General features: G+C 40.5%; 1 protein-coding gene across 3 annotated transcripts in view; it reads left to right on the top strand.

Moving 5' to 3' along the window:
• WDR25 (WD repeat domain 25) overlaps nt 1-27,817 on the top strand; it is a 76,104-nt gene that overhangs the window by 45,028 nt on the left and 3,259 nt on the right. For all 3 annotated transcript variants that reach the window (XM_064174179.1, XM_064174101.1, XM_064174010.1), the window contains exons 4-5: nt 9,218-9,348; nt 26,639-26,809. In XM_064174179.1, the coding sequence (XP_064030249.1) occupies nt 9,218-9,348; nt 26,639-26,809 (302 nt within the window). The remainder of the gene's footprint in view (nt 1-9,217; nt 9,349-26,638; nt 26,810-27,817) is intronic.

The following is a 27,817-nucleotide window of genomic DNA, read 5'->3' as shown; positions in this document are numbered from 1 at the left end:
AAATGAAATATCTTTGAGCTCATGTTCAGGTATAGTTTCTGTTCTCAGGTGCTGTGTAGACGAATAGAGTGAAATGTGCATTTTTTTAATGCTCTGTCTTGATCACTTCTTAAAGCATTTGAAGATCCTCTTAAGGCTGATTTCAGTAACATTTAGGCATGATTAATTTAAACTTAGGCTTGTACCTCATTCTCAGTTGAGTTGGTTTTCAGTTTATGCTTAATAAGGTGATTTTTAAATTTACATTTATCTTCTACTTTCTCAGTGAGACCTTAGAGATGTCAATTCTGGTATGAAACCTTGAGACTGAACCTGTGTTGCTTTGATGTAGTTGTGAATCTGTTTTGAGATTTGATTTTGTGACCTTAACTAATTTCCTGGATGCTTGCTCTCCTTATGTCTCCACCAGAAACTTAAGTGCTTTTATGGGCTATATTTCTTTTTTCCTATATGTATGTTGTCAGCATTCATATGGCTGCGTTCTTTGGGGCTGTATCTAATAGGGCACCCCTATGTGCGAGTAACTGAAGGATTAGGCATGAAATAGTACTGTGTCTACTGAAGAGGTGAAATTTTCTTCCTCCCCCTTAATTTATTTTTAAATGTTTAACTGCTGCAATGGTGTAAGACCACAAAATAAGTATTTATTAAAATTGCAAGCAATTCTTGTCTATTTCTTGTCTTACATAAAAGTAGAAAGTGCATTATATGTGAATGTGTGGAGAGCAGAAGTCCTATTCTGATGAACTGGGAAGATGGCCAAGGACATTTGTGAATGTTACTCACGTAAAAAGAAGATTTTTATCTTTTTTTTTTTTTTAGTTTCCATGCCTAAAAAAGGATTTTTTTTCAACATTTGTTGTAGCAGATGTATTTCAAGTCAGTGATGACTGAATTCATGTAGTTTGGGAATGTAAAACATGTGAAACAATTATGGAATATTGATGTGTCAAGAATATCCACATGTTGTAGTAGAGAAAGGAGCTTCACATATCTGATGTAGAAGTAGTATGTGAGGTCTGTCAGACCTTTTTTCTTCTTTGAAAATTTATGTTCTCATTGCAGCAACTTTCCCATTTCTAGTCTCATGTAAGTAAATTTGACTAATCCAAATGGATTTAATTTTGCCTGCAGTGCTTATAAAGTATAGCAGTAGAATACATTTTATGTGCCTGAGTCATTTGAAAGGACCACTCTGGGGAATTCTCCTTTTATAAAATCCTGGAACAACTTACACAGATGTGTAGTATTAGTCATATGCTTTAATTTCTGATGTCTCATTGACTTAATTAACCAGTAACGGGATGGTGGTGATCTGGCTAGAACTAATTGCAGTGGTTCATTTGAAAGAAGGTATTTTTGGTGTTTTTAGTTAATGACAACAGTAAAAAATTCCAAGTTTCAAAACAGATAAAATTATAAATGGTTCTTTCCTTAGTGACTTGGGAGTTCTGTAGGATTTCTAACTACTTTGTATAATGTATGTGTAAAGACAAGATGAATGCTTATAAGCCTTGAAAATACCAGATATTCAATATTGCCTTTTTTCAAGAACACAGAATTCCGTGTAGCTCCTGTGAACCGCAGTTGTAATGTTGATGTTTGGACTCAGCTTTCAACGATACATGCCTCATTTGGATGAGTCAGATATGAGTGACAGGCACTTTGGTGGCATTGTGGTAGGCTTGAAAGGCCAAAAAAAAAAAGGCTTATCCATGTCCTCTTTGCCCAGGCATGGGTTTCTGCTCTCTCTGCCTCTACTGTGGGGAGAAGCAGCTGCAGGAAAGAGGACAAAGAACCTGGAGCTACCGTGTCTAAGGACTGTGGCTTATCCAAGCATGTTCCCTTGCTCCTCCTCCTCCTGTGCTGGGTGAAGAAACCACAGGAAATGAAAACAAAAGCCCTGGCTTCACCTAATATGGGGAAGCTTGGTAAAGTGCCATTCTGATTGGCTAATCTATGTCCAAAGGCCCATTACTCCTGGGCTGGTTTGATAAAAAGGGATGAGCAGGTAGCACAATGTGTTCCTGCTGCTGCTTCATTGCATCCTGAAGATGCCTGTAAACTCCACTGCCTCGAATTTACCAGGAACATGCTCTAAATGCCTGCATGTGTGTGGCCGGCCTGCATAGCCAGTGTGACATTGTGCCAAGACTGCACATTGCATTGCATCCTGCCTGCCCCTCTGCAAGGCTTCTGCTGAATCAGGAATCAAGAGGAACCATGTCAGAGACTGTGCTACAGACTCCCAGCTTCCTGAGAAAAGAGCCTGGGAAACTCCAAAGCCTCTAACAGCTTTGAGACCACTGACAGCAACCCCTCCACATGCTTTGGGTACTGTCTGATAATATTTTGTGAGTAAATACTTGTAATTCACTGATTGCCTTCTGCCATAAGCAGAAAGGGGCTTCCTGTGTCCATCTAACTGATAAACGGTATAATTAACTTCAGGAATCTTCTCTTCCAGTATAATGTTTGCATTTGCCACTTTAAAAAATAAGTGCTCTAGTTTTGCCTGTTCCCTGAGTGTATAAATTTCCAAACTCTGCATTTTGAACCTTGTGAATAAGTTTTCTGGCGAGATTTTATGTTAATGAACAGTTTTCATAGTTATTAAGAATCATTGCCTGGATATAAAAATTAATACAGATTATTAATTTTGTCTAAACTGTCACAGGATTTCCTATACATGCAAGACAGTTTCTGATTTCACTCTGTGTTACAAAGTTACTCTCTTCTTTTTTCTTTTTCGTACTTCTCACAAATTTCAGAGAAACAAGACTAGCAATTTGCCTCTGGAATCCAAATAAATTTGATATAAAAAGCCTCATTTCCATTTGAAAAACAAAGGCAGCTATAAGTTTTTGATTTACATTAGTTCACTGAATCATTCATCCCTCCTCACTCCTAATCAGTACTGAGATGATTTCATTTTATCTTAACTTCAGATAGATGTTAGAACTGTTCCTTCAAAAAAGACTTCTAGATACATTTTTAGACTTCAGTCTTAATTATGTTCCATTGCTAGACTGAACTAAACTACCAGTGTGTTTAAATGCAGTAAATGCATACCAGTGTCATTTTATAAGTAATGCTGCTGTCTTTAAGGCTCTATCTTCTTTTATCTTGTGTATACTCAAGTCGAATATTTTTCTAGTCATGTTTGTTGAAGTCTCATTTTTCTTTTGTCTTAGTTTTCAGTATAGATACTTGAATTATTTGGGGCAATTAACAAGGCAGGAATTATAAAATATGTAGTTAATTTTATTTCTGGAAAATCCTGCCCACAGCAATATGCAAATTAGTTAAATTTGGGTTCTGGTTTGGTTGGGAAAATCTTCACAAGGATGCTTATGGGCAATTCATTCATTTAGGAGAACCAGAAACTTGGAAAAGTTCAGCCACAAGATGGCTTTGCCTCACTTATGAATAGGTAGCCTGGAGCCCTAGGGAACGTCTGTGCTACTCACTGCAGTGGAGTAGAAATTGCAGGATGGTCCCTGGCTCCTTTGTGGCAGTGTTGGAACTGCTCGACTGTTGAGAGGCTTCTAGATCTTCCCAGGGTGCTGGGAAAGAGGCAGGCAATCTCTGACCTGACCCTGGTTCCTCTTGGCATGGAGATTTGAAGAAGTTCTGGCAGGATCTCTTGCAGATATGCAGAGAGCATGATGTTGGTGGCACTTCTTGCCGCATCATGAGGCACTTAATGCCTTCTCCTGGGAAACTTGAGGCACTTAAGTTTCCAGGTAGTTTTTATAAAGCTTTTTGAAAGCTTTCCACAGGTGTGATGATAATGCAGCAGTTTGAACCAGGGAGACTCTCTGGTTATGTTCACCTCTGCTAACTCTACACTCACAGTCATTTTCTACTGGTGATAGTTAAGGTATTTTGTTATTTAGAGTATCAAGTACTGCTATATTCAGAGAGCATTGGAAAAAAATTGCTTTTAAAACAATTCTAGGTCAAGAACATTTAACATATTACTTCTGCTATGTCCAGATGTAATGGAGATGCTCTACCAACTTTAGAAGGGCGATTGTATTTTTACAAATTATTTATATCTGTTTTATTTTTGCAATATGTTTTTATTAATCAGTGGATTTATCATTAGCCACAAATGAATTGGTACAATAGCATAGGCAGAACATTGGCTGAGTTGATACAATATGCATGTTGTAGATACTTTTCATTGCTTTAATATTATGATAGAGAGAACGTTCCAAGAAATTTTGGCATGTTTCCTATGCTGCCAAACGCTGCAGTTGTATTGTAGTTCATGGGCTGAGCTTGATTGGAGATGTAGCTTCTTCAGAGTTTTAATGGGGACTTTAAATTCCCTGTTATTTTGAAAGTTTTTAATGTTACCATGGCCACAATACTGAAGTCAAACTGTTGGTTTTGAAGGAAGGTTTAGATTATGTATAATGTGGTCACTTCTATCTCTGTTGCTTGGGGTTTTTTTTTTCTAAATTTGGGTGTTTTTATATTATTTTGAGAGTATCTTAATGGAAAATATTGTACCTCCATCCTCCTCTGCCTGATCCTCAGGTTTTTTAATGTATTTGTTCACATAGGACTTTTAATGCCCATACATAAACATTGCCTCAGGAGAGCTGTAACTTTGTTCTGCTATTCCTCCACTTCTAGTAGTACTATGTAGATGTATACTGTTTTAACATGCATGAAGATTTTAGGTCACACCTGAGAAAAAAGTGTAACTTTCATTTTTTTAATACATTTTTTTCTTTTGACTGCATGTAGGTATCTTTGATGGAAGGTGAAAGGTATTCCTCCCAAAACTCAACAGTTTAAAGTCATACATTGAAAGCAATTTAGTGGTCACTCTCCAGCTAGGAGGGAGCAGCATAGTTTTTGCAGTAAGAAGAGAGAAAAATGTTTTGGGGACATTTTCAAGATTAAGAGATAAAATGATTTAATATTTCAACCACTTCTGCACGTCAGAAACTTGTGACTTTGTAAACTTAGTAAACTCAATAGAAATTTAGTTCTCGGAAAAATAATAAAGCAATTTGTAAGCATGCCAAGAGACAATGGATAAGTGACAGCTAACATTGATTTGTAAGAACAAATTAAGCCTGATCAATCTAATGTTCTTCTCCCTGTTGTGCATGAGAGAGATTGTGACTGTAATGAGATTTTTTTTTTTTAACACATTGTCTTGTGTCTCTTTGTAAACACACTAAGGAAATCCATTCTGCCTACCAAGATTACTCTCATATCCTTGGATGTCTTAGGCTTCGCTTTTCTTTACAGTTTAGCGTGAGGAAGTGAATGGGTTTGGATTGTACAGGTAGGGGTGTGAACCTGAGGACCACTGAACACAGTTACAGAAGCATCCTGTGCTCTGTAACTGTGCTGATGTTCTGTGGAAGATTCAATGTTAAATAGCCTTTAAAATAGCTGATTTCTTAGTTGAGCAATATCATGGTAGGCTGCAGCATAAAGGAGCAGAAATATATGTTTAAAGTCTTTTTAAAGACTGCTTTTTTTTTCATACTGTGTATGTTTCCAACCTAAACCTCCCCTGACACAAATGGCCTCAAGTTGCATCAAGGGAGGTTTAGGTTGAACGTTGGGAGGAAGTTTTTTACTGAGTGGGTGGTCAGGCACTGGAACAGGCTGCCCAGGGAGGTAGTGGAGTTGCCGTCCCTGGAGGTGTTTAAACAAAGAGTGGATGTGGTGCTTGAGTCTATGGTCTAGTGATGAAGGATGCTGGGATAAAGGTTGGAGTGGATGATCCTGGTGGTCCTCTCCAACCAGAGCGATTCATAGTGATTAGATGTTGTGCTGAGGGATTTGGTTTAGTTAAAGACTTGTCAGCATGAAACTAATGATTGGACTTGATGATCTTGAAGGTCTTTTCCAATCTAAGAAATTCTGTGTAATTCTGTGTTTCTGTTGAGCTTTTAATGAGTGAAGGATTGAATTCAAGTACTTTGTGAATATAAAACACACTGATGTGATGTAGTATTCTTACTGAAATTGTGAAAATTAAAAGACAGAGTCCTGCTTTGGAATAAAAAACTCTAATATGGAGAAATGATTTGTGATACAGATGTTCCTTCTATACATTTTCAGAGGATGTAATTTTCTACAGTCTAAGAGTTGGTTGAATCTTTGTTATGCTGTCTTTAGGAACTAAAATGCAATAAAGGTTTATGCAAGCTTGCTGAATTACACCTACTATACCCTGTTATGAAGAAGGGAATCTTCTGTTGAGAGGATATTTTTGGCAGTGTATCAAAGCCCCAAGAGTTTGAATGTTTAGTGTTAATAAGGTGAATAATTATAAAGAAAAATATACATAACTTTTAATACAAGCTTCCAGAAAAGTGGAGCAGGGTCTGAAGTAAACATTGAACTCAGATTTCTGAAGCTGTGGGGCTAGATTCTGTCTCAGCATGTTTACAGCCTAGAAATCAGCAAATTCTGCTTGTAGTGCTAAAATACTAAATAAAACTTGTACAGAAGAGGGCTAAGCATTAGATTCCTTGGTTTAGAATACTGAATTGCACAAGCTGTTTTGCCTCATGTCATCTTCCACAGTGACCTGTTTAATCGCTCAGAAGAATGTTTTTGTTGAGGTTCTGAAAGATTCACAGCAACAGAGTTTTCATAGCCATAGACAGTATGTCTCAGTGCTTCAGCCCTGCAGCCCTATCTGAAAAGAGAGAGTCTAAGGGATGTATTCATAAGAATTTTAGCAGAGCTCATTTTGCTGGGTTCAGACATGTTTGTATGACTTAGGTTATGTGTATTGTGCATAAATTTCAGCGCATCAGAAAGCTTCCTTTCTGTACTGGTATGATCCTCCTCTTTTGAGTTTGCTCAGTCTTGCTGCTTTGCTCTTTTGTATTCCAATCTTTTCCTCATTTTCTCTGACATGGCAGAATTAATTTAATGTATGCACCTAATAAAGCCTCTTCAAAACACTTGAGTTTCAAAAAGAAATGTTTGACTGCATTTCATATTGGGGTAAGAAAGACTATTAGTTGGAGAGGATGAACCTTTAAGATAAATGTGTTGTGACTGCTCCTCAGAACAATCATAAGGTTAGCATGGCTAATATCTGCAACAAACAGTAAGGTAACAGCTTAAAATAGGAAAAAGGAGGTTAAAGAGTACAGAGGTGAATAAGATGCTCAGATTGTTTGCATAACTCATTTATCTACTGCAATGTCGAGTTTATAGTACTGAGATTGTTACAGAGGGATTCTATTAATGACTGTAACTGAGAAGTTTTAGATAAAAGCCTCTGGCAGTCACAAAAAAGGCAAACTCAATGTCCCCTCCTGTTTAAAAAATGAGAAGATGTAATATGAAATGAAAGAATTTTAGTTTCTGGAGAAAATATCAAGCAAAGGATTACTTGGAAGTATTTGTGGATGAGATTGAAAGATGAACCAATTAATAACAAACTATGTTAAATCAATATTTTTTTTTTGTCTGAGGAAAAGATAGCATCTTGTAGTTAGTAAATAAAATGAATCTTGAATTTAGTGAATATTTTCTTTGGTTGTGCTGTACTTGACTTTCTTATGTCTCGGGCCAGAGAGCAGAATGACCCCTCCCAAAAAAGAAATCAGTTTTCAGAAGTCTGTGGAGGAAAAATATGTTGTAGTAAAGCAAATTCCACAGTTAATGTTTGTGATAATTTCAGTGAATGACTTCTGTACATTTATTTGAGCAGCACATTTTATGGGGATTACTGTCTGCTTGAAACATCCTTTATAAAGATGTTCAAGAGGATTAGGACAGGTTGGCTGCAGTTTTGCTCATTTCTGGCTACAGTACCATTGAAAATTTGTTGATTATACTCCCAGAGTGTTTATTAGTAAGAACCAAATTCTTCTGGGGCAAGGTGCTGTTAAACTGACTGGTAAGCCTCCATGGAGAAACTCAGTTATTTCCTCAAGTGCTGTGGAGAGTTAGATGCATGTGTATATCGCTTTTTTAAAGCCTGCAAATGAACCCTGGTAGTGGTGTACACGAGAAAAATACCTTGTTGCTCCTATAACTGATGATTTTAATACTTTCTTCCTTCCCTGTGGAGTTGTTGTTGTTTGTGTTTGTTTTTTCTTCCATAGCTGTTGACATACTGAATGATCCCATGGTGAGAGATGGTCGCTGCTGATTAGGACTTGTAGAGCAAACTTCTGTTGCCCTTATGTTTTTATTTTCTGGGAAGGAAACTGTGGACTAAATTAAGTCTTTCACTCAGTAGTGGCAGAGAGGCCCTTTAGATCTTGCATTGGTAAAGACTATTTCTAAAAAGAAACAAAACCCACCATTGTTTGTGTAGAGCAACACTTACTCCTCCCTTACCCTCACTTCAGTCTGTTTTCCCTGTCCCTGCTACCTTTAAGAGTCCATGATGAAGTAAAATCTCTCTTCCATTCTTTCAAATGAATAATTTGACAAGTCTTAGCATATTTGCTCTGTAAGTTGAGGTCAGCTTATGAGGAAAATGGAACTGATAATGAAATCAGATAAATTTGCTCCAAATAATGAAATAAGCACATAAAAAATTCTGTGTGCATTATTTTCAGTGTTGTTCACCTAACAGTGATGGTTTAGGTGTTCCCCCCCACACTTTAGAAATCACCCAGACTAGACTCAGCCAGCTCTGGAAATATGAATGAAGCTTATATTTACATCTGGCACAATATACAAGCAGATATTTACAGTATATACAGTTATAGACAGAAATATATAAGGTAAAAGGTAATACAGAAACACAACAGCCCTCCCAGAAACCTGAGTCCCCAGGAGGGACTCCCAACAACCTTTTCATCTTCTCCCCCCTCACCCCTCCACCTCCCTCAACCTTACCCCAATCCCAAGGAAGAATGGAGGTTTGGCCAGGGGGTTAGGAAGCAAAGTGGATTAATCAGAGAAACGGCAGAGAGGCTAGAGAGAGAAATGCAGCTTGGAGCTCCCCAGCAGAAGTGGCAGGACTCCCTTATCTGTGTTTGGATTCTTGTTCTTATACATCTCAGCAAGCCTATGAAGGAGACAGACATGAACCTTGTTTTCCTTCCACAGCCTGTGTTTTAGTTCTCACCAAAACATTCTAGCTAGGCTCAAACTATCACATCACCTTTGACAATCTTGGTGTTTCTGAAACTAAATTGAAAATAATAACATAAACTATTTTCTGCTCAAATTTTAATCTCATATTCTCACTTTATTTTAGGGAAGCAAGTATTTAGTTACAAAAATGAATTTAGGATCAGCACGTTGAAGTTCCACCCTACAGAGTCAAATGTTTTCATTTGTGGAGGATTCAGCCCAGAAGTTAAAGCCTGGGATGTAAGGACTTCCAAGGTAATGGAAATAATTTACCTCTTTCTCTTTTAGAATATTTCCTAGGTTGAATGTGCTGTTTCAGTTACAATGAGTATTTACAATGCAGGAGTTATACTTAAATAAGGTGTTGGGTTTGTTTCATAGAATCAATCAGCTTGCAAGAGACCTCCAAAATCATTCAGTCCAATGTATCAGCAGTACAGGCTGGGAGGTGACCTGCTGGAGAGCAGCCCTGTGGAGAGACCTGGGGGTCTTGGTGGCTAACAAGTTATCCATGGGACAGCAATGTGCCCCTGTGGCCAAGAAGGCCAATGGGATCATGGGGTCTATTAAAAAGTGTGTCCAGCAGATCAAGGGAGGTTCTCCTTCCTCTCTATTCTGCCCTGGTGAGACCTCATCTTGAATACTGTGTTCAGTTTTGGGCGCTCCCCAGTTTAAGAGGGACAGGGATCTGCTGGGGAGGGTCCAGTGGAGGGCTAGAAGGATGGTTAGGGGACTGGAGGGCATGGCTTATGAGGAGAGGCTGAGGGACCTGGGGCTTTTTGGGCTGGAGAAAAGAAGACTTAGAGAGGATTTGATGAATGTTGATAAGTATCTGAAGGCTGGCCAGGAGGTGGAGGTACAGGCTCTTCTCACTTGCTCCCTGTGATAGGACAAGGAGCAATGGGTGTAAGCTGCAGCACAGGAGGTTCCGGCTCAACACAAGGGGGAACTTCTTTACTGTAAGGGTCACAGAGCACTGGAACAGGCTCCCCAGGGAGGTCGTGGAGTCTCCTTCTCTGGAGACTTTCAAGGCCTGTCTGGATGTGTTCCTCTGTGATCTGTGCTAGATTGTGTGGTCCTTCTCTGGCAGGGAGGTTGGACTCGATGATCTCCTTGGGTCCCTTCCAACCCCTAATATCCTGTGATCCTGTGAGATGGTGATTACAGTAGAAAATTAAAAGTGACAAAGGATGAGGAAAAGGCAGAGGTGCTTAACACCTTCTTTGCCTCAATCTTCAATAGTGGGACAGGTTGCCTCCAGGACAACTGGCCTCCTGAACTGGCAGATGGAGTCAGGGACCAGTATAGTCCCTGTAATCCATGAGGAAGAAAGGGACCTGCTGAGCTGCTTGGATCCTCACAAGTCCATGGGACCAGATGGGATCCATCCTAGGGTGCTGAGAGAGCTGGCAGATCATCTTTTGTGTAGGTTTAATTCATAGAATGGTACTGTATTTTTGTTTTACTGCCCAACTATGGGTTTTTTGCCTCTTTGTTTGCTCATCTGGATATGATGCCTCTTCCAAATGGGTACAATCGTAGATTTGTCTTTCCATAGGCTATTCCCTGTCTTCTTCTAATACTGTTGCCAAAGATGTTATTCATAGTTTCATGGAATGGTTTGGGTTGGAAGGGATCTTAAAGATCATCTAGTTCCAATACCCCTGCCATGGTCAGGGATACTGTGCATTACAGCAGCCTCATCCAGTCTGGTTTTGAACACCTCCAGGCATAGGCATCTACAGCCTTCCTTGCAAACTTGTTACAGTGTCTCAACGCCCCCACTGTAAAGAATTTCTTCCTGATATCCAGTCTAAATCTGCCCTCCTCAAACTTCAATCCATTCTCCCTCTTATCACTATAAGCCCTTGTGAAAAGTCCCTTCCTGGCTTTCTTGTAGGCCCCTTTTACATAGAGGAAGACTGAGGTCCACCCAGAGCCTTCTCTTTGGCAGGAGGAACAGCCTCAACTCTTGCAGCCTATCTCCATAGGGGAGGTGCTCCATCCCTCTCATCATCTTTGTGAGCCTGCTGAAGATTGTTACATTAATTTATTTTTTCTTTTTGCCTGGCAACGTTGCTGTTGTGTCATAGAATCATAGAATCAACCAGGTTGGAAGAGACCTCCAACATCGTCCAGTCCAACCATCCAGTCACAACAGTGCATCCTGTGACATCTCTTGATCCCATTTTACGTGATTTCTCAAACGGCAGTGCGCTCTGTGGCCAGGATGCTGAATGAGACTAGCAGAATAATGCAGTTTTCATCTCACTGAGTGATTATCCATTTTTGCAATGCTGAAGCTCCTGCCTTGGAACCTGTTTTAAAGAGCTGTTGATCAGTGAGGAATAATGCACACAGGGATTGTCTCTGTAACTGCAGGACACTCCAGTGCTTAGAAAGATTGTGTATAATTCCATTTAGAATCAGTCAGGGTTGGAAGGGACCACAAGGATCATCTACTTCTAACCCAATTTCTGTAAGCTGATGCCAGTGAAGAGAGGAAGGGAAACATCCCACCTTATTATAAGTATATAATTTACTTTCCAAGAGAATAAATTAAATGAATGAGTTGGTAAAATAGGAAAGGTTTTAAGCTTGGTAAAAAAAACCAAACAAAACAGCCTGTTCATTTTATACAGCTTTTGTACTGTGTTCTCTGGAAGTTTTTAGAAGCTGTTACCTGCATTGTTCATTAGGAAACAATTACATTAAAGTAGAACTTCACCAGCTGGAAAACTGGCCAATTAGACAGCACATGAGGAATATTAATTTTAATGATAAGCAAGGTCTAATGAGCTTTGAAAGGAGAAGGCTTGAGGTTAGCCTGGTAACAGATATTGATCCTTTTTGTTTGTTTGCTTTATTTGTTCATTTGCTCCTAATTTTGCATGTACCTTGATTGTCTGAAGCAGCAGTGTGGTTTACTCTCTTGCCTCAAAACACTTCCCAAAGGAAGGAGAGAACTTCTATTATCTGTTTCCCCATCTGACACAGCAGCAGCCTAACAACGTGTGTAGATTGTTAAACACCTGCATTTGTGCTGGTTTTAAAGTCTGAGGAACTCTGTGAGTGTACTGAGTGAATGTGCGAAGGTCATAACTGAATGAAGACAAGTCAAAAAAGATGAAATTGATTTGATTGCTCATAGCTCCTCCTTGCAGAACAGCATCATCAGAGAGTCGTTAACCGCAGAGTAACGTGGTTACATTTCAAACCCTCAGCCATGGAACAGTGTGTTGGGTAGGCAGGATATGCCACATGCAGCTGGCGGCCAGTCACTAGTGGTGTCCCTCAGGGATCAGTGCTGGGCCCCATCCTCTTTAACATCTTCATAGATGATCTGGATGAGGGCATGGAGTCAGTCATCAGCAAGTTTGCAGATGACATTAAGCTGGGGGCAGATGTGACTAAGTTGGAGGGCAGAAGGGCTCTGCAGTGGGACCTTGACCACCTGGACAGATGGGCAGAGTCCAGTGGGATGGGGTTCAATAGCTCCAAGTGCAGGGTGCTGCACTTTGGCCACAACAACCCCATGCAGAGATACAGGCTGGGGTCGGAGTGGCTGGAGAGCAGCCAGACAGAGAGGGATCTGGGGGTGCTGATTGACACCCACCTGAACATGAGCCAGCAGTGTGCCCAGGTGGCCAAGAAAGCCAGTGGCATCCTGGCCTGCATCAGGAATGGTGTGGTCAGCAGGAGCAGGGAGGTCATTCTGCCCCTGTACTCTGCACTGGTTAGACCACACCTTGAGTCCTGTGTTCAGTTCTGGGCCCCCCAGTTTAGGAGGGACATTGAGATGCTTGAGCGTGTCCAGAGAAGGGCGACGAGGCTGGTGAGAGGCCTCGAGCACAAGCCCTACGAGGAGAGGCTGAGGGAGCTGGGATTGTTTAGCCTGGAGAAGAGGAGGCTCAGGGGTGACCTTATTGCTGTCTACAACTACCTGAGGGGTGGTTGTGGCCAGAAGGAGGTTGCTCTCTTCTCTCAGGTGGTCAACACCAGAACGAGAGGACACAGCCTCAGGCTGCGCCAGGGGAAATTTAGGCTCGAGGTGAGGAGAAAGTTCTTCAGTGAGAGAGTCATTGGACACTGGAATGGGCTGCCCGGGGAGGTGGTGGAGTCGCTGTCCCTGGAGCTGTTCAAGGCAGGATTGGACGTGGCACTTGGTGCCACGGTCTAGCCTTGAGCTCTGTGGTAAAGGGTTGGACTTGATGATCTGTGAGGTCTCTTCCAACCCTGATGATTCTGTGATACTGTGATCATTAAGACCATCAGTATCTCATGTCTGCTTCTCCCTGGTCTGGGAGACTCCTGTGGATACTTGAGGCATTCCTGCTTTCAGTGTGTGTTATTGTATTTATTCACAAGATAAACCCAGGCTGTTTTCTGTATTTCCATGTTTTGCATCTTAACACAGTTATGGCCATGTTCAAGGTTGGATGAAACATCCTTGCCAGTATTTTGGGATTTTTTCCTGTTCCAACAAGTAGTATTGCTCTTAACTAAAAGAGGTGTTTGAGGCCTCCTGCAACTTCATTTCAGTTTTGATTCAGACAGCCTTGATAGCTTTCAAGTGCTTTTATCTTCATTACAACTTGTTCCTGTTTTGCCTGTTTTTTCAAGTGTGCTAATCTGTTATTCAGCTTGGAATGGTTTGTGACTGAATCATAGAATCAACCAGGTTGGAAGAGACCTCCAAGATCATCCAGTCCAATCTATCCCCCAGCCCCATCCAGCCAACTAGACCATGGTACTAAATGCCTCAGCCAGGCTTTTCTTGAACATCTCCAGGGATGACGACTCCACTACCTCCCTGGGCAGCCCATTCCAATGCCAATCACTCTCTCTGGGAACAACTTCCTCCTAACATCCAGCCTATAACTCCCCTGGCACAACTTGAGACTGTGTCCCCTTGTTCTGTTGCTGATTGTCTGGGAGAAGAGACCAAGCCCCACCTGGCTACAACCTCCCTTCAGGTAGTTATAGACAGCAATGAGAATCTTTTTTCTTTCCCAATATCATGCTCTCTATAGCCTTTTCAGGGTGTGCAGTATATTTTGCCAACAGTGGGAACACTCTAAATCAAGTGGTTGCATTTTATTACTCATTGAACATTGAAAACTCAATTTTAGCATTCTCTGATAATTCAGTTTTAGAGGTTATTCTTTATGATGTACTCCTGTGTTTTAACAGCCTCTCCACTTGCACATCTCAAACTTAACTATGAGGCAAAATGATAATTGTGTAATTGAGGGAGTCTGGGGAATTCAGAGCAAGACATTAAGCATCACAGAGATGGAATTGCTAATAACAAAAATATTGTGCAATTATACCTCCATGCAGTGGTTGAAATGGGCAGCTTTATGCCAGTGTGCCACATTGGTGCTTTCTACTAATGGGCTGAGAGAGGTATTTTTCCAAATTCCTCTGAAGTCTTACTTTGCAAACAATTTTTACTAGGAGCATAAGTTTATGGGTATAAATTACTACTATTTCTTAATGTATTGAATGTGATGAAATTTGATTTGTAGGTCCCAGAGAAAATTTGTGAAGACAGGTTTGAGGCAGCCTTTCATCTGTGAAAACATTGAGAAATGTACAGTAGGCTATTAATCAGAAAGGCAGATATATTAAAAAAGGGAGAAAGTTGAAAGGCACTTATTGCTATCCCTGTTGTCTTGAGCAAATAGGCAAAACAATTTCAAATGTAGCATTGAGTATTGAGCAAGATAAAAAACAATAACGTAGTCAAAATCTTCAGGATAAGGCTGAGCAATATACTTCAGAGAAGTGAATGGGAGAAACAGCTTGTTAACTGCTCAGTAAATTGTGAAGTATACAGGCATCTCCAAAAACACAGAGTCAAGTAATCAAAGACTGAAAAAAGAGTAGAATAGCATGTAGAGATTTATTACATTGGTATTACTTTCTGTGTTAAACCAAATTTTATCTCCCTGGCAAAGAGATTGTTCTGGAGATCTTATATTGCTGTATATGACTCAATTATGAAACATTTGGAGAATGTTTATGGAGAGTTTATGAAAGGGCCAGAAAACTTGGATTTGAGTTGCTATGTTTAAAAGAAAAATCGCTGCAGTGCCAACCAAGGAGGGAGCATCACATTGAGCAGCCCCCATGAGATCTTTGAACCTAGAAAAACCTTGTAAAACTCCTTTTAAGAACAACTGTGTAACAACACCAATACCTGAAAGTAGTTCCATAATTTAGAAGTATTTCCTTTCTCTGAGCTGTGGAAGAATTTTCTAAGATGTTCAGCACAAACAGGGTGAATTACAGTCACTCTCTAGCTTTGTTGATCTACATTAGCTTTTCAGACAAGGGAACAATATATATTCCTATCACGTATTTTAACCTGAAATTTTAATATTCCTGAAATATCAAAGAGAACAAAAAGTTGAGACATGTGCCCTTTAGCTCAGCAATAAAGACATTTTGTGTTCAGCAAAGAAAATGTGATTACAGGGTGGATTTTTTTTGTTATTTGGTTCTTTTCATTTTGTTTTCTCTTTTTTTTCCATTTTAATTTGTGTTTCTAAGCTTACATAGATGTAATATCAGATCAGGACTACAAATGTAACTTGTTCGGGTGTTACTTCTAGAGCAGCTAAAGTCCTTTATATTGTGAGTGAATTGCCAAAGTGAATTGCAAGCACTGCTTGACACACCAGCGAGGTTTGCATAGTGTAAAGCAGGCATGCTATTAGTGCTACTGAAAGGACATACAGCACTCAAGAACTTCCATCTGAACGTATCAATTTCAATTTTCTACATATATCTGCATAATTATTTTTCTGTTTTGCATGGCTTACCTTTTTATTTGCCTTATACTTTGATGAAACAATGTATTTAGGCATTCAGGAACTTACTATTATGCGTATAGAATTGCAAGGAATTCTAAAGGTAGGGACATGACTAACTCACTTTGTTAAAAATAGGGAAAGAATGCATTAATCTGTTGGATGTGCTCTGGTTTCGATCTCTTGTTTGCTGATTCTGTGGTGTTCATGTGTTCTGTTTCATAAACCTCTGAGGCTTGTTGGAGCCTTGGCAAAATCTGTCTGCTATAGTTGTCAGAACACTGAGACCGGACAAAGGGTAATGCATTATTTGAGAGATTGAAGGAGAAGGTCATAAGGCTCCAGTCTTTAAGCAACATTTTAGGCCTCCATAAATGGGAATCCACTGCTTCTGTTTAACAAGTAATAGAGGAAGGGCATCAGGCAATGAAGATGCAGTAGCAAGACCTGACACAGCCACTGAACACACTTGTAGAATCGTAGAATGGTTTAGGTTGGAAGGAACCTCAAAGATCATCCCATTCCAACTCCCTGCCATAGGCAGGGACACCTCCCACTAGAACAGGTCGCTCAAGGCCCACATCCAACCCAGCCTTGAACATCTCCAGGGAGGGAGCATCCACAAAGTCCCTTGGCAACCTGTTCCAGTGTCTCACCACCCTCACTGTAAAGAACTTCTTTGTAACATCTAGTTTTCATCTCCCCTCTTCCACTTTAAACCTATTACTCCTCATCCTGTCATTACAAGACCTTGTAAACAGTGCCTCCCCAGCCCTCCTCTAGGCTCCCTTCAGATACTGGAAGGCTACTATGAAGTCTCCTCAAAGCCTTCTGTTCTCCAGGCTGAAGAGCACCAACTCTTGTATCCTGTCCTTGAAGGAGAGGTGAAACTATATTAAAAAAAAAGTTACAAGAGTTAAGCAAAGGTTTATTATGAAGCTTATTTGGTGTCACACTATGATTTTGGACGTGAAAGAGCAATTAGAGAAGCTGGAGAAGGCAGAGACTTACCTAGGTATTGTAAAACAAACTAGCTAAAGGGGAGATCACAAGGGGAATTTAGTGAAATGCTTCAATCATGGCTCCATAGTTTGAAAAATGTGAGTTACAGAAAGTAGTGTGTGAGCAGAGTCAATTGAAAAAGACAAACACACAAGGAAAAATGCAGTGACTTATAAGAAATGGGAAGAATACAAATGTCCAGAGTTTTGGGATTAACAGCAAATTTTAATCAGGAGAGAACAAAGCTTTTTAAAACAATACAAATTAATACAAAGTCAATCTGTTGGAGCAAAAGGCAAATTTTAAGGAAAACTTCATTTGGGCATTTACACAAAATTCTGTTTTCTTTTTAACTGAGGTCTTGTAAGCCACAGAGAAAGTTAACAATAAAAATGGTAGAAGCAGTTATTTTGAGCTTTTAAAATTTGTCTAGGAACGCACTATAAAATTCTTGTTATTACAGAGGCCAAAGCAGGGTTGTGTTTTGTTTGCCATCTTGGTTTGTTACTCTGGATCAAACATTGTTGTGGGTTTTTCTCCCATCTTGGTTTGTTACTCTGGATCGAACATTGTTGTGGGCTTTTTTCCTACCTTGGTTTGTTACTCTGGATCAAACATTGTTGTGGGCTTTTTTCCTACCTTGGTTTGTTACTCTGGATCAAACATTGTTGTGGGTTTTTTCCCCCACCTTGATTTGTTACTCTGGATCCAACATTGTTGTGGTTTTTTTCCCCACCTTGGTTTGTCACTCTGGATCAACATTGTTGTGGGTTTTTTTTCCCACCTTGGTTTGTTACTCTGGAGCTAACATTGTTGTGGGTTTTTTTTCCCACCTTGTTTTGTTACTCTGGACCTAACATTGTTGTGGGTGTTTTTTCCTACCTTGGTTTGTTACTCTGGATCAAACATTGTTTATCTACAAATTTGCAGTTATCATCTATGGCTTTATGCTTAAAAATACAAAATTAAAGAGATGCTCTTTGTTTTTGAGCTTGGATTGAACATTGTTGTGGATTTTTTCCACCCCTTGGTTTGTTATTCTGGATGGAACATTGTTGTTTTTTTTTCCCCCCCTTGATTTGTTACTCTGGATCCAACATTGTTGTGGTTTTTTTTTCCCACCTTGGTTTGTTACTCTGCATCAAACATTATTGTGGGTGTTTTTCCCCACCTTGGTTTGTTATTCTGGATTGAACGTTGTTTATCTACAAATTTGCAGTTATCATCTATGGCTTTATGCTTAAAAATACAAAATTAAAGAGATGCTCTTTGTTTTTGAGCTCTATCTCCATAGTTGAAGAAATAAGTGAAAGTCATTAGAGGGCAGTTAAAATTAATAAACTTAGAGTCTAAGTGCAGTGCATTTGTTTCCTTGGAAACATTCTATTGCAATTTCTGTTGCATCAGATGCAGTCATTTTAAGTAGTGTGTATTTAGGAGACCTAATGAATTTGTCTCTGGATAGCATATAAATATGAAAAAAGACTGTAGAAATTGGTGGAGCTACTTGCACTTCTGGTTTCTATAGAAACAGCTAATACATTGTCATGTACTGGTGCTATTAAGAAGAACAGTGTAATTAAACTAAGAAGATTTATTCCATGCTTTAGAAAGCTGAAATGATTTTTCTCATAGTTTGTCAATTCCTTACTGAGTCTGTGGACAGAAAAGGTCAAAGATCTATATCGGGGATACATTTGTGTTTGAATAATGGCATTTGGGTTTAAATTATAACATTCAGGGATCCTTTCTGAGTGCAAAAGCACATTTTATCTGGCTGTATGATCTCGCTGCATTTATTTGGAGATCTTGTACAGTCGTATTGCAGATGAGAATGGCAGGTCTGGGTGAGCATACAATCTCTCCTGGAGCAACTGCTCCCAGGGAGACCTGAAATGGGCCAGGAAAAACCAGTGCTGCCTCCTGGAGTGCAAGTGTTTGAGTGAGGAGCTGCCAGGGGCTAACTCTTTTAGTTTAAGCCTATTTATAGAGAAATTTTACTCTCCCAGCAGTGACCAGTATGCTTTAAAAAAACGAGAATATGAAAGTAGAGCAAACTATTGCATTCCCAGCATAATAGTTACCTGGGCTTTTCTAACTTATACTTAAGGACTTTCTGCAGCACAGATGGTGCCTTTGTCTTTCATGGCACTCTGAGTTTTCACACTGTGAAACTGGCTGTTCTTTGTGTGCAACATCCTTTAGCATGGAATTAGACTTAAATATGTACTGTGTGAAAAAACATCATTTTCTGTGTGTTTTGAAGCTGCCTTCTGCTAGTTTGAAGTCTAAATTCTTATAATGGCAGAAAAGCTACTCTGTATCCCAGATGTTCCTTGTCTGCTTCCTATTTCAATTCTTATCCTATTTGAGATGGGGAAATAATTTTCACTAAAAAATCCACTGGAAAATTTTTTCCCTAATGTATGGTTGATGCTTTCCTTCACAACGTTCTTCTGTCTTCTCAATCCGAAAGTGACTTTAAAAGCTGTTGCAGACTGTGCTGCTTGTTATGCCTGCTTGCTGCTCAAAAGGCCTGTAGACCAGTGTGATCAAAGGCCTTGCCGTGCAGGACTCCAGATGTTTCAATGTGAATTATGCCAGAGACCATTTCATAGAATCACAGAATCAACCTGGTTGGAAGTGACCTCCAAGATCATCCAGTCCGACCTAGCACCCAGCCCTACCCAGTCAACTAGACCATGGCACTAAATGCCTCAGCCAGGCTTTTCTTGAACACCTCCAGGGACGGTGACTCCACCACCTCCCTGGGCAGCCCATTCCAATGGCAAATCACTCTCTCTGTGAAGAACTTATGTTATTATTAATGTTATTGCATTACAGCCTGAATCATCAGGAATGGTGTGGTCAGCAGGAGCAGGGAGGTCATTCTGCCCCTGTACTCTGCACTGGTTAGACCACACCTTGAGTCCTGTGTTCAGTTCTGGGCCTCCCAGTTTAGGAGGGACATTGAGATGCTTGAGCATGTCCAGAGAAGGGCGACGAGGCTGGTGAGAGGCCTTGAGCACAGCCCTACGAGGAGAGGCTGAGGGAGCTGGGATTGTTTAGCCTGGAGAAGAGGAGGCTCAGGGGAGACCTTATTGCTGTCTACAACTACCTGAGGGGTGATTGTGGCCAGGAGGAGGTTGCTCTCTTCTCTCAGGTGGCCAGCACCAGAACGAGAGGACACAGCCTCAGGCTGCGCCAGGGGAGATTTAGGCTGGAGGTGAGGAGAAAGTTCTTCCCTGAGAGAGTCATTGGACACTGGAATGGGCTGCCCGGGGAGGTGGTGGAGTCGCTGTCCCTGGGGCTGTTCAAGGCAGGATTGGATGTGGCACTTGGTGCCATGGTCTAGCCTTGAGAATTGTGGTAAAGGGTTGGACTTGATGATCTGTGAGGTCTCTTCCAACCTTGTTGATACTGTGATAAATACACTCAGTCAGTAGAGCACATACCTACACATTAGCATAATTAGTCCAGGACAACTCACTACATCAGCATAAACCATGCCTTGTTATTCTCATTAACAAGGTGTCTGTTATCTATCCCTTCTGAGATAAGGTAGCCTGCAGCTGGTGGGAAACCAAGGCCAGAATTCGTCTGTTGTTACCAGGATTCTTCTGTTGTTATCCTTCCTCATGCCGTTCCCACAGCTCTTCTGCACCTGCATTCCCACAAAAACTGTACCTTGTTTATACCTAAACTCTTACAGATCAGTACTAAATTAAGTTCAATCTCTTCTTCACTTCAATCTTTCTCCCTTTCCATTTAATTATTCTCAAAACCCCCTTGATAATCTTGGCATATGTCTGAAAATGGAGTACTTACAAACAGGAAAAAGCTTAAATAGAAAGGCAAAATAACCTTTTGTCCATTACATAAAGAGAAATACAGCAGTCTTATGTTAACAGTCTTATAAAACCCAGAATTCTGTAGCATGCTTGATCTTCTTGTCTATGGTATTGTCATCTGTTTTGATTAAAATTGTCATTATAGTTTTTAGGTGATCAGAGAGATAAATTGGATTTGTCATGTTGTGATGATGTTGTGAACATGTAGCTAAAAAGCAAACAGTTGTCATCTGCCTCAACACCTTACAGTCTAGAATAGATTGGCATAAATGGCTTACACTGCAGTAGATAAAAAAACCCAACCTTTTATTATGTGTAAAATAAGCTTTCTTTTAAGTTAAAATGCACTTTTTAAGTTAAAACGTACTTTTTGTTGTTAGTAATGGTGTAGTACAGGTTCACAGAGGAAACTGAAATCAGTCCCCTACTGCATTAATTACCTCACCTGCCACTAGGAAGAGGCAGTTCATGCCAAAGTGCTCAATCTAGAAAGGTAGGACAAGAAGTGGAAGGAAAAATTTGACCATTTTTACAGTTTAGAAGCATTACAGATTAATGATATTTTCCTTGGTCATCCAGATTGCTTGTGGTCTTGTTAGATTTGTTTTGAGGCCTCACTGCCTGATACTCAGGGCAGTGACTATAAAAGCATGTTTCTTTCTTGTTGTGTGTATAAAACTTGAGGTGCTTTTAGGAAGGTACATTGCATATAGGTTACAGGTGACCAGCACAGAGCTGGGGTGAGCAGCAGCTTCTGAATTGCTTGTGTGGAGGCTTTGAGCTTCCTTAACATATAAAATACTAGGCATTGCACTTGCTTTATGGAGAGGAGTATTGCAGAACACCCATCTGAAATATGTACCTTGATTTCAGCATCACAGCTTGCTTTTCAGCTCACCAGAGCCATAAGCATCTGTTTGAAACTGATTTAATTTCCTTAAACTACCTTTCTTGTCAAATGCCTGCAGCCATGAATTCCTGCCTTAGTGAAGAAGCTTTATTATGATGTTGGCTTATATTGACACCATAAACCATTAGGCCTTCCCTTTAGATGATTTCTTTTCTGCCCAGAAAATTGTTAGATTGAAGAAGTGGACTGTAGTTTTCCAATGCTTATGGGTGATAAAACTGCAAAAAGATAAAGTACAAAACTTGCTATTAACAAACTAAAGCCAGCAGAGTAAGAAAACTAGTGCTTTCCTCAAGCAAGTTTCTCAGGCATATCATAAATTAATTGTCTAAGGTAGAACAAACCAGGTTTAATTAGGAGTACTTTGCTTAGCAGGAGTGTTGTAATTAGTTCTTTTTGAAAGCTGTCTTTATGGGACAGTTTAGAATACTATATTTATATATATATATATATACACACACCAAGGACCAAGCTGTTGTTCCAGGTGTTAATTTATTGTTCTCTTAGTCAATTCTTACTGTGTGCTTTGAAGACTCAACAGCATTTTTCTGAGGTAGAAAAAGATATATAGAAAAAGATGGTCTTTTGGACTCTACAATTTCCTGTTTCAGAGCTGAGATACTCTGGTAATATATCATTCTCCATTTTCCAGCACCAACTGGCCTGTTTGTGTTTGGTTGTTTTGGTTTTGTTTCTTTTTTTCCTGCCTCCCTATCCCTGTTTCTACGCATTTCTGCTGCTCCATACTCTGATCTTGCCAACTTTCTGGTTGAGACTTCTTATTTCTGTGAAGGCACCTGCTGCCAAGTAGCTGTTTCCTTCAGGCTGCTGGGGTGGTAAACCCTTTTTTTGTCCCCTTCTCTGAGTTTATTTCATTTCTCCTGCAGTTCCTAGAGCTATCAGTTTTCTGAAATGCTATTTCTCATTCCAGTCAATTATCTGTTGTGGTTAGTTTTGTGGGGTTTTTTTGTTTATTTGAAGGATTTTTGTGTTGTGGTGTTTTGTTGTTTTTTTTTAAATATCTATTTACTCCTAAAAAGAAATTCATTTACTACTTTACTAATGAACATGGCATCCTGGCCTGGATCAGGAACAGTGTGGCCAGTAGGATGAGGGAGGTTATTCTTCTTCTGTACTCAACACTGGTCAGGCCACACCTTGACTACTGTGTCCAGTTCTGGGCCCCTCAATTCAAGAGAGATGTTGAGGTGCTGGAACGTGTCCAGAGAAGGGCAACAAGGCTTTGAGGAGAGGTTGAGGGAGCTGGGGTTGTTTAGCCTGGAGAAGAGGAGGCTCAAGGTGACCTCATTGCTGCCTACAACTACCTGAAGGGAGGTTGTAGCCAGGTGGGGAGTGGCCTCTTCTCCCAGGCAACCAGCAACAGAATGAGGGGACACAGTCTCGAGTTGTGCCGGGGGAAGTATAGGCTGGATGTTAGGAGGAAGTTGTTCCCAGAGATTTGCCATTGGAATGGGCTGCTGAAGGAGGTGGTGGAGTCACCGTTCCTGAAGGTGTTGAAGGAAAAGCCTGGATGAGGCACTTAGTGCCATGGTCTAGTTGTCTGGACAGGGCTGGGTGCTAGGTTGGACTGGATGATCTTGGAGGTCTCTTTCACCCCAACCTGGTTGATTCTATGATTCTAATGAACTATGGAGTTAGAACTCTATGAAGAAGTAGCTAAGCATGCTGATTTCTTTATAGAGAAAGCAGAGGCTTATAAATATGCAAATATCACTTTTGGCTTTACAAAGTTTAATTGCTTTGTGTATTATGTAGATTCCTACACTGAAAAATCTGATGAGAGCAAGTAACACATTTGTATATTCACTAAAAATGCAGGGAAGTTGCTGAAGAGTGTACCAGTTGTTTGAGTCTGAAGGTTTACATCTTGTTGCTGGTATTACAGGCTGTGTAGGGTGCTTGCATAATTGAAGTTCTTCACTAAATGCAGAAATCATGTTTCTGAAGCATACATTTCACACAGACTGTGAAAAGCAGTTGGAGTAGCTGCTGATGCTGTCCTTCCACATGCTGAGATCACAGGAAGCAGAGCTGGAAGGGACTGTAGGAAATTATCTGGTGTATTGCTACCCTCGAGTGGGATCAGCTTGTTCTAAACATTTCCAGTCATAGATTTTTTTTTTCCAGCTTGAAGGGAGAAATCAAAAAGTTCTTGTGTTGTGTTTGATGTTTGCAGTTATGTTTCTTTTATTCATTAAAGTACAAACCAGACCTATATTCCAGGATATTTCACTGGGACACCTTAACATTCTTGAAAACCCAAACCAAAAGTATGTGTTTTACAGTATCTGTAAAAGATCTGGACACTGAACTCAGTAGTCATATGCTATGTTAAGGGTGGCACTGACATGCCTCACAGAATTGGGAGCTGTTTCGGTCTAATACTTCAAGGGCTTTCTGCTCTGTTTTTATCTAGTGCTGTTGGAAGATGGGCTAACCTCTGAACACTGTGTAGGAATTGCAGGCTGCTATGTTTTAGCTGTCTTGGAGAGAGAGAGATTTAGTTATTAATAACTGGGAGTCTTCCAGTGTCCTAATTTTAAGGATCACTATATTCAGAGAGATGGATTGCTTTGATCTGGCCACTTGCCTTGAAGTTTTCCTTTCACTGGAGGCAAATCAGGGGAAAAGAAAGAAAAACTATTGATTTGCAAAATTCTAAGTAGATAACATAGATTCAGAATTTCATGAGGAAAGGTGGAAAGGAAGTAAAATTGTTCATATATTCTTTAGAATAGTTCAAAGTCTCATGCTTTTTAAGATCCAACTCACAAAGTGTTCAAATATTCAGAATACTGTGGCTGAGGACCCATTTCTTCCTGAAAGAGGGTATCAGTTTGGAAACTAGTGTTTTTAGTCTGAGAAGATGATCTGGCAGCTTTGGTATTTCATTTTACATCACAAACTTCTCTAGAGATTGTTCATATGCATTAATTACATGATGGAAACTAGTGGATGACCTTATTTACCCTTGAGCCCAGATGTGCTTTGAAGTATTGATGGCTCTTTCTTACACTGCTGCACTGCATTTTCAGCAGAGTAGCAGAAAAAGCCTCTATTTCAGCAGAAACACCAGGAGCTGCCTCTTGCCAGGATGGCCAGTGGGCATATGAGATGTTAGGTATGGGGTTGAATGCCTGTAAACCAGTGCAGGATTCTGGTTGAGTCTAGTATGGGACTTGAAAAGCCTTGAATCATTGAATTTATTCATCCTCAGTCATCATAAACAGCAATTTAATTTCAGAGTAATCCACAAGAATACTCACTTCCTGCCCTGTCCTTCTCATACCTGTAAGTCCCAAATCTTCACTAATGTGATTGAGCACTTTTCTTTCTCTGGATCTGCATCTGGCTGAATCTTTTGAGAACAAAAAGACCAAAAACTTGCAGTCATGGTTCCCTTAAAGGAGAAAGGAGAGATCCTCAGAGTGTGCTGAGTTCACAGTATCACCAAGGTTGGAAGAGACCTCATAGATCATCAAGTCCAACCCTTTACCACAATTCTCAAGGCTAGACCATGGCACCAAGTGCCACGTCCAATCCTGCCTTGAACAGCTCCAGGGACAGTGACTCCGCCACCTCCCCAGGCAGCCCATTCCAGAGTCCAATGACTCTCTCAGTGAAGAACTTTCTCCTCACCTCGAGCCTAAATTTCCCCTGGTGTAGCTTGAGGCTGTGTCCTCTCGTTCTGGTGCTGGCCATAGAACCTCAGAATATTAGGTTAGAAGGGAACTCAAAGTTCATGTGTCCAACCTTTCATGACAAAACCATGACCTAGACAAATGGTCTAGCCAAATATTAATGCTGTCCAATGTTTGGGACTCCACTACTACCTGGGGAGATTATTCTAATGGCTGATGGTGACATGTGAGTTGCCCTACTGCTCAACCAACAAATGTCAGGTTCCTTTGAGCCAAAGCTTACATAAGTGACCCAAATATTGCTTTGTTTTCCTCATCTTGGTTTGAATGCCAGTAGCAGATGCCTACTGTAGGATCCCCCTTGGAGACAAACCCTCTGATCTTGACCCAGAGGCATTAGATAAGGCTTCCACAATTATCATGCTTACTTTCTATACATTCAAGGTTCTCCTTAATATGGAGCCTTACCACTCCTCCTCTTCTTCCTTGTCTTTATGGAACAGCTTAAGGCCATTCATGGCAATTCTCTAGGTATGTGAATTGTTCCACCATGTTCCAGTTATTCCTATGATACTGTAACCTTTGGACTGAGTTCCAGTTCCTCTGTTTGCTCCCCAGGCTATGTGCATTATATGTTCTCAACTGCCCCTTCACCTTCCCCCTACTCCTCTCAACCTTACCCCAGTCCAAAGGAATAGCAGAGGTTCAGCCAGGGGGTTAGGAAGCAAAGTGGATTAGTCCAAAATGAAGGGTAAGGTTAGAGCGATGCAGGTCAGCCAGCAGCCCAAGTGAGAGTGATTATCTAATGCTTTTATTTCTTGTTCCTACACATCTCAGCAAGCCTGTGAGTGAAGTAGGCATCATCATTGCTTTCTTTCCACAGCCTGTAATCTAGTTCTTCTGAACAAAACATTCTAGCCTGTTTCAAACTAGCACATATGTGTACGCTTGAAGTGATTATCTTCTGGTTCTCGTCAAGGGAGACATTCAGAAAAGAGAAGGGAATTTATGTAGACCCATCTTTGCACACTGTGTTGTCTAAAGGTTATTCTGGATCTAACTCTGATTCCTTGGGAGAATATATATAAAAATATAACATCTAAATTGTACAAACTGATGCTTGTTTTTATCTCATTTAATTTTCCTGTGTGTGGACTCCTTAGATACCCTGGTAAGCCATTCCATACAGTAGAACTTCTGTCTTGTAAAATTCATTTTAAACAAATATGTAATTCTTTTGGACGTAGTTATTAATCCTATTCTGTCAAAAAAAAACCCACAACACTTTTTTTTGTCCCCTAGGTGTTAAGAGTGTACAAAGCTGCAGTACAACAGACACTGGATATACTCTTTCTCACTGAAGGAAGGGAATTTCTTACAAGCACAGATGCGGTAAGCCGGGACTCAGCTGATCGTACCATTATTGCCTGGGACTTCCAAAGTGCTGCAAAAATCTCCAATCAAATTTTTCATGTAAGATTACCAATTAATACTGTTTGAGTCATGATTTAGTGTTTCATGTATGTCAGTGTTCTGGAGCAAAAAAAAAAGAAGCTTTTGTTTTTCTGTGAGATCATTGTGTGATGTGTAATGTGCTGCTAATGTAAATTGAGAGCTTGTTTCATCTTTGTATTTTAAAACCACTTACTCCTAAAAATGCCTTGAAGACTGATCATAGAATCAACCAGGTTGGAAGAGACCTTCAAGATCATCCAGTCCGACCTAGCACCCAGCCCTATCCAGTCGACTAGACCATGGCACTAAGTGCCTCATCCAGGCTTTTCTTGAACACCTTCAGGAACGGTGACTCCACCACCTCCCTGGGCAGCCCATTCCAATGGCAAATCACTCTCTCTGGCAAGAACTTCCTCCTAACATCCAGCCTATACCTCCCTTGGCACAACTTGAGACTGTGTCCCCTTGTTCTGTTGCTGGTTGCCTGGGAGAAGAGGCCAACCCCCACCTGGCTAGAACCTCCCTTCAGGTAGTTGTAGACAGCAGTGAGGTCCCCCCTGAGCCTCCTCTTCTCCAGGCTAAAAAAACCCTAGCTCCCTCAGCCTCTCCTCATAGGGTTTGTGTTCTAGGCCTTTCACCAGCTTTGTTGCCCTTCTCTGGACACGTTCCAGCACCTCAACATCTTTCTTTAATTGAGGGGCCCAGAACTGGACACAGTACTCAAGGTGTGGCCTGAGCAGTGCTGAGTATAGGGGAAGAATAACCTCCCTTGTCTCCTATTTGCATTTCTGTGCTCATTCACTGACAGCTAAGCTCTATTTAGGCAAGGCCACTGCAGTGTCATTCTGAGTTTGCCAGTGGAGCGTGGCAGTAGTTGCTATAGTGCCACGTTTCTTTTTCCCACACTTTCATACATTTTTCATCAGCTGCAGTGAGGGCTATTGACAAATGGAGTTTAATATTTGCATAGTAAAAGCAACCTGATACATGCATATAGATATCTAGTGCAGCAAAATTTACTTTTAT

The sequence above is a fragment of the Pogoniulus pusillus genome, chromosome 1, assembly GCF_015220805.1.
Source record: "Pogoniulus pusillus isolate bPogPus1 chromosome 1, bPogPus1.pri, whole genome shotgun sequence".
In the NCBI taxonomy this organism is placed as follows: Eukaryota; Metazoa; Chordata; class Aves; order Piciformes; family Lybiidae; genus Pogoniulus; species Pogoniulus pusillus.
Note: the sequence above shows the minus strand (reverse complement) of the source record. Positions and strands in the feature narration are given on the sequence as shown.